This window comes from Pistacia vera, unplaced genomic scaffold (assembly GCF_008641045.1).
Source record: "Pistacia vera cultivar Batoury unplaced genomic scaffold, PisVer_v2 Contig146, whole genome shotgun sequence".
Taxonomy (NCBI): domain Eukaryota; kingdom Viridiplantae; phylum Streptophyta; class Magnoliopsida; order Sapindales; family Anacardiaceae; genus Pistacia; species Pistacia vera.
In genome coordinates, this window is record NW_022195532.1 from 538,284 (window position 1) to 551,706 (window position 13,423).

Consider the following 13,423-nt stretch of genomic DNA (forward strand, 5'->3'; position numbering starts at 1 on the left):
AAATTAAAAATTTCGTCAAAAGTTTCCCACCCATCAAAAGTTAAAATCTAAAAGTCAAAAGTTTCTCACCCATCAAAAGTTTTCCGCCCCACTTCCCCTCTTCTTCTTCTTCCCCCAATTCACCGGCTCCTCCTTCAACACCGTTTCAAATGGGACACTCCCTTTGGTGGTGGTGACAATTTTACCAATAATCGTAAAATTAGGGTCGAAACTAACTGAAGAATTATCAGTTTCGGCTAGAAATAAACGTTGTAGGAATAAAAGGTGTCTGTCTCCACTACATCCTAAAACTTTCTCCAAATGCACGGAGCCACTGTAACAAAAACTTCTAAATCATTCCATTCCATCATTTACCCTCCACTCTCCATTTATGTTTTTGCGACTTGCATTGCGGTAAAAGATATGCTACACATCAGTTGATTAAAATCAGATGATTTCATCACTGCATTATTAAGTTGGATGTATGGACTGTGTAATTTATGTCACTTCTTTTTCATAGGTTTGTAGAGATCCAAGATGGGGTCGGTGTTATGAAAGTTGTTGGAGTTGTCGAATACTTCAGCATTATTGGGTAACGCAGACGCATTCGAGGGTCCCGCTGCCCGGTCAACGGACGGGTGCCCCGCTCCCCGGTGAGCGGGCGGGTCCCGAGCCCGTAGACGGTTTTGGGCTTTTCCATGTATAACCGCTGTAAGATTTCTTTTAAGTTACTAATTTCTTATTGGGTTGGACTTAGGAATAGGAATCCTTGTAAAACTAGGTTTAGTCTCTTAAACCTAATATATAAACATACTTTTCTCTTGTTATGACAGTGATAACAAATCATAGGGCAATTCATTTATTGTAAACGAGAGAGGTGAGACATATTGCAATAATATTGATAGCTGGACGTAGCCTACATTGGGTGAACCAGGATAAATCGCTCGTGTTATTTTCTTTGTTTATTGTTTGATTTGTTTTACTGTTATATTTTGTTCAAAAGCTACAGTGAGGATCACAAAGTTGTGCAAGCAATGACAGAGATTATACTTGGATTACAAGAAGATATACCTTCTGATTCTCGAAAAGGACTTCCATATGTGGGTGGAAAGTAGGAACCCCATCAAAGTCAAACAAATACTTTATAGGATAATACTTGCTGTTGGGTTTTTTGACATTTTATACTTATTATTCGCATATCTCATTCTTGCTTTGGCGTTAGTATTTTGATGGATTAAATTTATATAAATAAGACGTGGCTGCATTGGTTAAATGTAGATTTGGCAATATGCTTTCTTTGTGAAATAAGTGCTTTATTTAGTCAATCAAGTTTGACTTTATAACGCTAGCGACCATTTTTAAACTTTGTGTGTGATTTCTCATTCTTTTTGCTTCTATTTGACCTCTTAGTTATTGGTGACCTCATTTGCTAGTGATTTTCTACTTTGGCATGTATGCATCTGAATTCAATGTTTAAGTAGCTCAACAAGGGATCGTGTATATTGATGAAGTTGATAAAATAACTAAGAAGGTCCTTTACAATTTGCCTGAGTGATATTTTATCGTTTTGTAGATTTCTTTTTGACCCAAGGTTTCCTAGGGTGCGTTTGGTTTATTATTTTTGCCCATATTTCTCATTCTATTCTCCAAATAATGTTTAGCACATTATTCTAGGAATATTACCTTATTTTTAGACCCCACAAGGTTATTAATTTCATTAAATACCTCTTGAAAAAAAGTTTAAAAATTAATAAAAACACCCTCGTGACCCATACTTGCCAGATTTCGGCAACCATCATCGGTGGTAGCCGGAATCTGGCACAACTGTGAATTACCGACCAGAACTGGTCGGTAATTCACCAATCTAACCTTTTCCAGCCAGATCCACAATGGATCTGGCTGGAAAAAGCTAGATCTGGCTGTCAGTGACGGCCAAAGAAATGGCCTTTGTTGACGGTCAACGACGGCCAAATCTTGGCCATCGTTGACCGACAATGACGGCCAAAGATGGCCTTCTTTGGCCTTTTTTCGGCCGTCGACGGCCACATATGGCCGTAGATTTGGCCTTTTCCGGTCAGATCCGTGGATCTGGCCGGAAAAGGCCATAGCGACGCCATACCGGCCAGATTCGGCCGGTATGTGTCGTTATGCAATTTTCCGACCAGATTCCTGCGGTGGTGGCCAGAATCTGGCACTGCAGGTGGTGGGGGTCTTTTTGTCATTTTACATATTTTTATATATTAGGATATTTATTAAATTAGCAAACTTATGGGGTTTTTTTATAAATTTTTAAATTTTACCTCGTAATACTCCCATATTCAATTATCCAATACTGTCTCTAAAATCCAATCCAAAATAATAAACCAAACGCACCCCTAAATATTTAAGTTCTTTTTTAAGCTAAGAGCTTAAGTATTAGTAGAGATGTTTCTGGTGAGGGTGTACAACAGGCATTATTGAGCAAGTCTCTGTATGTATACTGAATTTATCCACTTTTCATCTTTAAGGGCATCTCCAACCCACGCCAAAATGGCGCAAAAAACACCAAATTGGCGTGGGTTGGTACTCCAACCCACGCCAAACACTGCGCCATTTTGGCGTAGTGCTACAGTGCTGCGCCAAAATTGGCGCAGCACTGTAGCACTGCGCCAAAATGGCGCAACACTGTAGCACAAAAAAAATATATATATTTTTTTTTAATTTTGGTTTTTTTGTTTTTGTTTTTTAATTTTGTTAAGTTAATTTGAGTATTAAATTTTACATCCAAAATCACACCAAATTTGAGTATTTGTATTTAATTTAATTTGATTATTCTTTATAATAATAAATTTATAATAATGATATAATTTAAAAAATGATGAAAAATTAAAAATAGAATTTTATTCAATGCAAATATTAAACTACAATAACTCAAAATAAAAATTAACACTAATTTAAAAACACTAAAATTAAAAGAAAATACAACATAAACTAAAATAACAATTTAGTATTCCGGTAGATTAGTTCCGGATCCAGTAAGATCATCAAACTAAAATTACTATCAATATGGAATTTTACCTTTGTGTTGTTGTTGTTTTTTTTTTTTTTTTTATCATTTTATATTAGATGTAATGTTTTTCTATAATGTTTTTCTATATTAAATGTAATGTTTATTTGATTAAATAAATGTTTAATTCTATTAAATTAGTATAATTTTCAAAATAATTATTATTTAATAAAAATATCATTCCCAATATTTAATTAATATATATAAAAATAATGAGTGAAATAGATTAATTGTTGATTATTACAATAAAAGAAAAAAAAAGAATATTCTAAAGAATATTCTAAGGAATATTTTAAGGAATATTCTTTTTGGTGTAATATTTGGTGTTGTGGGTTGGAGATAGAATAGTGTTTTGCACCAAAATTTGCACCAATTTGGTGCAATTTTGCACCAAATTGGTGCAATGGGTTGGAGATGGTCTAATAGTTGTTTTTGCTATATTTTAAAACTTTCAATTTTGCTTAATAAGAGTAAAGTATTATATGTACCATTCAATAAATTAATTGACAAATTGTTGAATGTTTAAATTTATTGTTGAATTGTGATAATTGTTGTTGGAAGGATAAATATTATGAATAATTTCGTTGCACTATTCCATAATTTAAGTAATAATTAGGAAAAAAAAAAAAAAAAAAAAATTCTTGACAATTTTAAGACTCTCAAGAATTTGGTTAAAATTTGAAAAATAAAACCAAATCCTTGAAAGTTTGAAAACTATCAAGTATTTGGTTAAAATTTGGCTAAATCTTTGATGGTTTTTGAACTGTTAAGAATCCGTTAAAAGATCATTTCTTGATAAGGGTTACAATGAGAGTTTAAAAACTGAAAAAAAAGTTTTTGTAGTAGCGTGGATCAGTCCAAGTCACCAAATGAAAGTCTTTGAAGAATCTTACAGTACTTCACATAAAACTAAATAAAATCAAGATTCTCAGAGAGTCACACAGTACAAAGCTCATATTACTTCTGATAGAAGTTTTGGTGTTAAAAAGACAACTTAGCTGGCCCCCAATTACATTATGTCCATGTCAAATGTTATGTTACTGTGAAAACCAATACTATCTCTCCCTTCTTTGACTCTTGTTTATGTGTTTGATCAGCTAACTGATCTATCTCTGCTCACTCTTGTACTGTGAGTCTCTTCATTAACTCCTTTATTTCCTTAATTTGATTGTTAAATACTTGGAAATTGGGAGAATTCGTTAATGTAGGGAAGGATTGTAGTAGATATTCTTGATTATTAACAGGTTGTGTTGGCTAGCTTTTCTGTTATTACTGTTAATTGTTTGTCATTATTATAAGATTCAAACGTGTTCATATCATGTCAGGTTTGGTTCATAAGCTCATATCTCCATCAATTGTATGGAGGTTTTGTTAGAAAATTCAAGTCGAAAAGAACTTCTATGCAATATTTATGTATATTTGGTCAATCAAGATGCGCCAAATTAGCGTACATGCATGAAACGCGCTAAGAATTGACTAAATATATGTGCATATACGGCTCTATGAACAAATGAAAGAGAACATCTGAGCTTTTTAATTAGAATTATAAAACATGAAATATGTCGACCTTAAACGATAACTTGATACTTTAATCTGTGTTATAAGTATCTGGGTTCTTACTTCTTATATAATGCCTGTGTTATTCACACCTTCATAATTTCCTTCCTATTTCTGTTTATGATTGGAAGTCTTGACAAGCTTGTAAAATGAGTCTTACTAACTTAGTCATGTAGGCTAAATCGTAATTTGTACATAATTAATGACATTTATTTTCCTAATGAGAGTTTAAGCCTAGTACTATGTTGTGTTTTTATCCAAACTGAGCCTTGACCTGATCAATGGGCTAGTCCCCAGGTTGGATGGTTTGACTAGTCGGTCGGACAGGTAACATTAGCATGAAACTTAATAGACATACTTATGAGAAATTATGTATCAATTATTGCAAGTTTGAAATTCAGTAAACACACCCTTGCGATTCCTAAACCCTCAACCGAATGTCGGACAAACCACCATGAAAAATACTAATCCACAACAAAACACCACATTTGCCACAACAAAACCCACCACAAACTAGGAGAGCTGTCACAAAGAGGAGATAAAGGTTGAATGGGTGAAGAGGGACCACACGATCGATGACATAGAGGCAGAGCGAACTATAATCCAGATCGAAGATTAGAAGATTCAAGGGAGTGAAGATCAAGAACTGAAGATTGGAATTGAAGATGAAGAATAGAATTTAGGGATTTTAATTTTATGTTTTTATCAATTTCTTTTCCATTAAATTTAGAAAAAAATTAAAATACCAAAGAGCATATCACATCATATCTATAATACTTTCTTGAATATATGATTATTTTTTTTCTTTCATCTATTTTTACATAAAATGTGGTTGGTAATTAGAAATTGTATGAATAACTTGGATACATACATTAACTTGTGGGAAAATAATACAGTCATTGAAAGTAGTACATCGAATTCATGCATCGAATGATGTAGCGTAATACTGACCATCGATTAATTATAAATTAATATTAATCGACGGTCAGGATTGTGTCACGTCATTCGGTGCATTATTTTCGATGACTATAGCATGACTCTAACTCGTGATACCAAAAGAATAATACAGCCATGACACTATATGACTATTAGAACACATATGATGTGATTAAACATTAACAATATCTTCTTTAAACCAAAATAATTTGTCTTTATTACTCATACTTTGATTGAAACATTTTTCAACTAGATATAGCATTGGAAGACGTTGGCATGAATATGATGATGGTTTACTTGAGAAACACGCATCACTCTTCTTCCCTTCTATAGCACGGGGAAGGGTCTTCATTTGTTTGTGGGGTATCGCTTTTTCAACCAGCAATGCCTGTCTCTCTTTTCCATATATTTGGAATAACTTCTTTCTTTCCTTCACTTTCGTTTAAAGTATTCAAAACCGCGTAGTTAATCATTCATTCATGCAATTTTTTCCACATTCAGTATATAAAATATTTGTAATTACATTAACAACTTCATAGGAAAGGTCTATTATTAGTCAATAAGATGTTGAAACGTGTCAGTCACATGGGACCCAACTTGTCATATACAATATGCCCATGTCATCTAAAAGGAAAATTTCCTTCTACTCTCAGTTTGTTTCAGGTCACTCTTGTAAGAGAAGGAAATATATAGACATACATTTTGTTAGCAATAGTGTTTACTTTTTTGTTCTATACATATACCTTACTTGATTTTCCATTTGATTCTCATAAAGCAAGGGAGTGTACATTGATTATTGATATTTCTGCAAGCACTCGTAAATAAATCTCTTCTTAAATTCTATCTCTTTCTTTCATTAATTTCTTTACTTCACAGATAATTACTTTGTTGAATGTATGAGCTAGTTTATAGTGAATTTTATGCCTTTTTTTTTTTTTTTTTTGTGATTAAGAGTTCTTCTGAGTCTTGTTCATTTCTCTACCTTGTTAAATCATTCTGTTAGTTCCTTTTTGTATGGTGCGGGATAGATGAATTGCTTGTTATGCAATGAAAACATAAACTCTAACGCTAGCTTATTGAATATAATAATAACAAGTAGTAAAGCATAAATAAATTGCCAAAATTAAATGTAAAAATAAAGAATACCAGGAATTAACGAGGTTCGGTATTAAAACCTACGTCCTTGTGCTCTGCAAAAGAAAACTCCACTATCTCTAAACAATATTACAAACTTTTGGGCAATACAACAAATACCCAAAACAAATGGGAGATACAACAAAACTTGCAAACTAAATGGTCCTTAAAAAAAGAACCCTAAACAAAAGAAGTATAATGGAATTACATCTTGGGATACAAATAACAATGATTTAGGTCCTTATATATAGGCTCCAAAAGTTTCTCACTTTTCATTCCCAAGCAATGTGGGACAAACTAACATTTTGGCCTATTACATATAAGTCCTTAAACCTTTTTCCATTATCACTTCTACCCCCATGTCATTTGCTAAATGAGCCATTTTTCCAACATTGCTTTGGAAAACTGGTTATATGAAACTCGGGAATGGTTTTATCATGTTGTTTTAGATAAAACCTACAGACAAGAAATGATATTCTTTTTTCTACAATTAGCTCAAATTGACAAGGTTTTTAAGTGGTAGTTTATACATAAATGTGGAAATGAAGTGGATGACATGTAGTTCCTAGGACTTTGATGGCTTATAAGAAAGCAACTACTAGGATATGGCTTCAGAAAGTTCATTTTGGATTCAACATTGTTCATGTGTAATATATATGCCTAGAATGACTTTATTAGAGTTGCTAACTTTTGTTTTGGATATGGAACTGCAGTTGAAATTGTTTCGACGAAATGGATTAGACAATCAAATTGTTTGGGTTTGCTTCCTTTAAGCCTGCAAAAGAAGTGAAGGAATTTGTGGAGAGATTTACGGGTAAAGGAACAGTCTCTGATGTAGTAGAAGTTGGGCAAAATAAAGGTTCAAGGGCATATGCCATAGTTGAATTCACAACCATGGAAGCCGCAGAGTTTATCATCTTTAAGGCTGATAAAAGAGTTATATGTTATGAGAATTCTTATCTGCAAGCTTGGTATTTGGACCGTGATAGCAATTTACCTCAGCACAGGATTGACAATGCAACGTTGAACTTTGGCTGCCAAATTTCAGAGGAGAAGTTTTTTTTGCTCTGGTCACAGAAAAATGTTTCTGTAAAATTTGACTGGGATCTCAGAAATTTTAGCTTCTTGCTATCATATGATTCTGTGAATTATAAGCTCGAGGTTTCTTACGAGACAATTTTGCAGATTGAGCTAAAACGCCCTCGTGGTCAATCTATGAAATTTCTTGTCATCCAGGTTTGCTATCTAAAACTTATTATTGTGATTATTTGTTTTAGCATATGATAAGATATGAGTAGAGCTACCTTAATGTTCACCATGTCCATTGCACACATAAACCTTTGTGAGACTTTCTGAACATGGCTTTCTTCTAAAATAACTCTACTTATCTTCTGATAGTTACTGTAATTAAAATGTCACCTGGTACACTTAAATGTAAAATTTTGTTCCGTCATGTCTCTATTTTCTTCGCTTCTTTTGGATGTTATATGTCAAAACTTGTTTTCTTTGCATTAAATTAGCAATGTCTTTCTTTTAATTAGTAAACCAATTTCCATGTCTCTGTTTTTTTTTTTAGTTATATGGTTCACCACTTATTTATGAGAGACATATCTACTGGGACCGGACAATTGATTTTACTCCATCCTCCTGCATTGGACAATCATCTGCTATGTGTTTGGAGCTTCCAGGGAGGGGCCATGTTCCAAAAGTTCTGAAAGATTTCTTTTTCTACAAGGAAAGTCCAGGGAAGTTCAGTCTACAGGAAGGTTCTACTTTCTCCTGCAATTCTGATATTGTCCCGATTTTAAGTCCACCCCAAGTTATTGACTTGCCATTTAGGATCTTGTTCAAAATCAATTCTTTGATTCAGCATGGTTGTATTCCCGGGCCAGCACTTGATGTCAAGTTCTTTCGCTTCGTTAGCGGAATAGATATAGCATTCATAGAACATGCTTTGGAGAAGCTGTTAAATCTAAGAGAATGCTGCTATGACCCGGTAAGTTGGCTCAAAGATCAATACAGAAACTACTCTAAGTCTAAGCCAGTTCTTGGATCGCCTACCGTTGCCTTGGATGATGGGTTAGTATACGTGCACAAGGTTTTGGTAACCCCCACCAAAATATACTTTTATGGTCCAGAAGTTAGTCTCTCCAATCGTGTCTTACGCAGTTATTCTGATGACATTGATAATTTTCTTCGTGTTTCTTTCGTTGATGAGGATATGGGTAAATTGTTTTCAACAGTTTTATCTCCTAGGAAATCAGAAGAAAGGCGTACAGGAATATATCAAAGGATACTGTCAATTCTCCGATATGGCATAGTCATAGGAGACAAGAAGTTTGAAACTCTTGCTTTCTCAAATAGTCAAGTAAGAGAGAATACTTTATGGATGTTTGCATCTAGACCTGGGCTTACTGCAGCAGATATTAGAGAGAGCTTGGGTGATTTTCGTAAGATGAAGAACGTGGCAGAATATGCAGCCAGACTTGGTCAGTCTTTGAGTGCATCCATCCAGGGTAGCTGTGCATGTTGACAGGAAGGACACCGAAAGTATTCCTGATGTGAAAGATGAAAGAAATGGAATTAAATATGTTTTCTCCGATGGGANCGGAAATTCGGGCAACAGCGATTAAGATGAAGGCACGTCAGATCGAAGAGATGAAGATGCTTGGGGAAAAGATGAAGTTAGGTTCTACAGTTCGAAAATTCAGGCAACAGCGACGGCAAACATGCGTGGAGAAGAGATGAAATTGCAAAAAATGCTTGCTTTATATAGGATAGGGTATTCTATAAATAACTTAAAAAAGTAAGGGTTCTAATTAGTTATTTAATTTTGAAATATAATTCTATTATGGAAATAAGTCAATTTGCAACTAAAAATTTAGTCAGTAAAGAATTAGTGTTAGTTGCCCATAATTGAGGTTTGGCGGGAACAAATAATTTTGGGGGGAATATGAATTTTTAAAGTTAAATTAGCAACTAAATCAAATTTAGTTGCTGTATATACTTTGGGGCCCTTGTAATTACTGTCCAAATATGGAATATTTTGGTAATTTTATTTTTCTACAACTAATCATAATAGTGGCTAATAAATTCCTAATTATTCGCAACTAATTTAGCAACTAAATTAGTAGTTGCAAAAAATTGTTTTTTGTAACCAAAAATTTAGATGCAAAAGCTATATTTTAAATGCAAATTATCAAATTTTGGAGGGAAAAATCACCCAAAAAAAATTGTAACTAAATTTATTAATCACTAAAGCAACCGGTTCTATGACTAACAAAATAGTCGTAAAAAATTAACTTTAGATGCCAAATGTTGGAACATGTGGGCTCCAAAATTTTAATCCTCTTTGCTGGACTAATGTCAATTTAGTTGGTAAATGTAATCTTTTTGCAACTAATTCTGGTTAGTTGCTAAAAAATTGGTTGCAAAATTTCAGTTTTCTTGTAGTGTTAATACTCAGTGGTGGAGCATCGATCAGTAAGATCCCCTGCCCAATCAGCATAAGAGTAAACATGCAACCGTAGTGAGGAGTGAGCGGAAAAAGAGAGACTCATGAAAAGAGTGTCTTTAATGTATCGCAGAATCCGTAGGATAGCAGTATAATGGGTGGAGCGTGGAGCAGAAATGAATTGACTAACAGTATGAACAGCAAAAGCGATGTCAGGCAAAGAGTATCCCACGTTGGCTACAAGGGGGAAGAGGCAATGTAGACCAGAAAGCACGGTTTAATACAATGAGAATTCTGTCTTCTTAAGGTAATAAAAAATATTCATGGGCATTGTGTTTGCTCCTACTCAAGGTCATAGAAGTGAATGAATATTAAAGAGACTCTGATTCATCAGCCCAGCAGAAGAGAGTTATGTCATGCCCTTACTAACTGAAAGAGAGAGATGCACGTAGTCTAACATGAACTAGAAAAGATAAAACCTTCAATCCACAACGTAAATATATAAACCGCAGTAACTGATTATAAAAAGCATGGAGCCGTGTGGTGAGCACAAAGCGAACTATTCTTTAGCCTTTTACTAAAGAATACCGTGTGCTCGCCACTTCAAGCGGCATACCTCTATTTTTGGAGGGGTTGTACTCTTTGAGTGCAACTCCTTAACAAATCTAGTTTAGTGTTCTTGTAATGAAAATTGCTTTGTGAACCAGAAACTTACTTAGTTTACGTGGGTTATGGTCACGCCTGATTTTTACACAACTTTGATTTACTTGGTGATGGAACTCCACACATGCTCTGTTTTAGATTTACTGAAGAAGGTTCACCTGTTGAATGCTTTTAACATTAGGCTACTCATATATGATTACTTTAACAGGAGGTCATCTTTCCAGAGCAATTGTCCACATGCATCACAAACAAAGAGCTACAATGTTTTATTGTGCTTGACCACAAAATAAAAGTGGAGTATCTAAACTGTTTGTTAAAAATGCCATGCTTTTACTAGTTTATACACTTGATTGCAGAACTAATAAGTTTTCTTGCGGTAGATGTGTCTGGACCATCTTCACTAACATTCTCCTCTGTTTATGACTCTCCCAGAAAGAGTATTTTCATAACGTTCTCCTCTGTTTATGACTGTCCCAGCAAGAGCATTTTCATAAATTCTTACTCTGTTTTTGACTTTAGCGAGAGCATTTTTATAGCATTCTCATTCTGTTTTTTACCCTCCCAGGAAGTGCATTTTATGTTAGTGAGTTAAGATTTCTGATTTTATGTTAGTGCATTTTATGGCAGCTGCTTGGCATGGTCATTAGTCAATGAGCTTAAGGGAGAATCAAGATATGTAGATATGGTTCAAATCCCACATGGCCTAGAACGTAGAATCCTGACCCATAACTTAGATATATAAGATGCAGTAAATTCCTTATTCTAAGCACGGAGCCGCGTGATGAGCACAAAGCGAACTATTCTTTCGCCTTTTACTAAAGAATACCGTGTGCTCGCCACTCTAAAACGGCATACCTCTATTTTTGGAGGGGTTGTTCTCTCTTGAGTGCAGCTCCCTATCAAATTTAGTCGTGAAAATTATGGTTATTAGTATTTTATAATATACGTATAGTAAGATATAAGTTGTCAACGATACAACTTTTAATAAGTATCGCGATATGATTTTATTAATTTGGGTTTAAGGTCCAAAAAAAATTTCAGGTCGGATCTAAGTCACCTAACTCAGTTCATTAAAACTTGCCCAAATCTACCCTTTTTGCATGGAAAAAGTGAAGAGGAAGATGTGTTACCCATTAACTCCAAGATGTTGGCCTAGTGGTCAAGGAGGTGTGCTCCCTTCCTTAACTTTTTGGGTTCAAACCTTAGGGCCACCTATCTCAATGCATAATTGTCTTACCTATTCATTGGGTTTGTAGGGTATTCAATGGACCATAGTGATTAGTTGAGATGCGCGTAAGCTGATTAGAACACCCCAGTTACCAAAAAAAAAAAATATATGTTGCCTATTTTGCATGATAATAATAACATAAATGGAGATATAGATATTGACATTGATCTTGAAAATAATATGAATGGTTGAGAGGAAATGATATAAATTCTTAATTTTGTGATTAATTTTAATTATGTAGTACTATAATTTAAAGCTAATAATATCACAAAATTTGTTAATTAATCTTGAGGATGATATTAATTTTTAGAAAATTTTTATTATTTTTAAAATGATGTATCCTACGATACGATACACAATTCGAAAAATTAGGTTTTCAATACACAATACGATACACGATTTGACAATTATGGTGAAAATTACTTTATATTAATAAAACCTTGCTTAATTTTTAAGTGCAGCAAGACTGTGAATGTAACACAACCTTGATTTGGTTTTAGAGGTGATGGAACTGCAAAAACATACACTGGTTCTGTTTCAGATTATTGAAGGATCATTTGTGTAATGCCTTAACCATGCCAATATTTATCATGTCATTTGATGTGTACTTTTTGCAATCCGAAATTTGTTTGGTTAGCAATAACTAGAAAGTTCAAGTCCAGTTCAGCAGTGCTGCCTAAACAAAATTCCTTAAAGGAGTTCTGGTGAGAGAAATCAGAGTCACTCTACTGATAGCAGAAAATCAGCTACTAGTTCTTCAGTATGTAATTAATGAAAAACAGCTTTTTTATTATTGCTAAATAAGTAGAATAACAAATCAAAAAAATACCGTATAAATTGGCATAAATAAAGGCAGCGATGTCAGGCCTGGTTTCTCCCACATTGATGAAACAAGAGAAGACACAATGCAGAGTAGAGCTATAAAAGAACAATTGAGCCACAGAACAAAGCATACCTTTCTCGGCCTTTTGGCTAAGATCAAGTGTAGTATCTGTTCTTATCAGTTTAATATCTGATACGTGGGACATTGTCCCACATGATATTAAATTTATCTTTTCAGGGGGAGGATCCACAACAGTAGCTTGCTACTGGGTTCCTTAAGCGTTGCCCATGCGTTGCACTACTGCAAGGGCCTGGCGCACCTCAACCAAATCAAGTTTAAATTACAATCTCTGAAAGTATCTTTATGCAAAAATCAATAATGCCAAGATTCTATTTCTGCTGGATAATTTTAGTTTATATGAAAATGAAATTGGTGATGATAAAAAATATTGCCGGCAATGGTAAATATTAAGGTTCAGTGGTGTTGTTCAGTCTGTCACACTAAAGGTCTCGAGTCCAGGCAAACCCAAACATAAATTTATTTTTAATTTTCGATGGGCAAAGCCAAAAATTAAATCATTTCATTTTCGATTACTTAACATGA

At 34.1% G+C, this 13,423-nt stretch overlaps 1 protein-coding gene and 3 non-coding genes across 4 annotated transcripts; all 4 read left to right on the plus strand.

Moving 5' to 3' along the window:
• Positions 1 to 7,546: 7,546 nt before the first annotated feature.
• Positions 7,547 to 9,185, plus strand: LOC116123879 (RNA-dependent RNA polymerase 1-like). The gene is made up of 2 exons (XM_031409620.1): positions 7,547 to 7,888; positions 8,229 to 9,185. The coding sequence occupies exons 1-2, from the start codon at positions 7,547 to 7,549 to the stop codon at positions 9,183 to 9,185; spliced, it is 1,299 nt and encodes a 432-aa protein (XP_031265480.1).
• Positions 9,186 to 10,640: 1,455 nt separating this feature from the next.
• Positions 10,641 to 10,758, plus strand: LOC116123952. The gene has a single exon (XR_004127133.1). It is a non-coding gene; the product is annotated as a U5 spliceosomal RNA (small nuclear RNA).
• A 782-nt stretch (positions 10,759 to 11,540) lies between these two features.
• On the plus strand, positions 11,541 to 11,660 carry LOC116123954. The gene has a single exon (XR_004127135.1). It is a non-coding gene; the product is annotated as a U5 spliceosomal RNA (small nuclear RNA).
• A 1,288-nt stretch (positions 11,661 to 12,948) lies between these two features.
• On the plus strand, positions 12,949 to 13,144 carry LOC116123964. The gene has a single exon (XR_004127143.1). It is a non-coding gene; the product is annotated as a U2 spliceosomal RNA (small nuclear RNA).
• The last annotated feature ends 279 nt before the right edge of the window (positions 13,145 to 13,423 follow it).

What these genes read in the sequence shown, in the direction of transcription:
- LOC116123879 (XM_031409620.1), top strand. Translation starts at nt 7,547, where the DNA reads ATGGAAGCCGCAGAGTTTATCATCTTTAAGGCTGATAAAAGAGTTATA. An exon ending in TGAAATTTCTTGTCATCCAG is followed by an intron (nt 7,889 to 8,228) that starts GTTTGCTATCTA and finishes TTTTTTTTTTAG; the next exon opens with TTATATGGTTCACCACTTAT.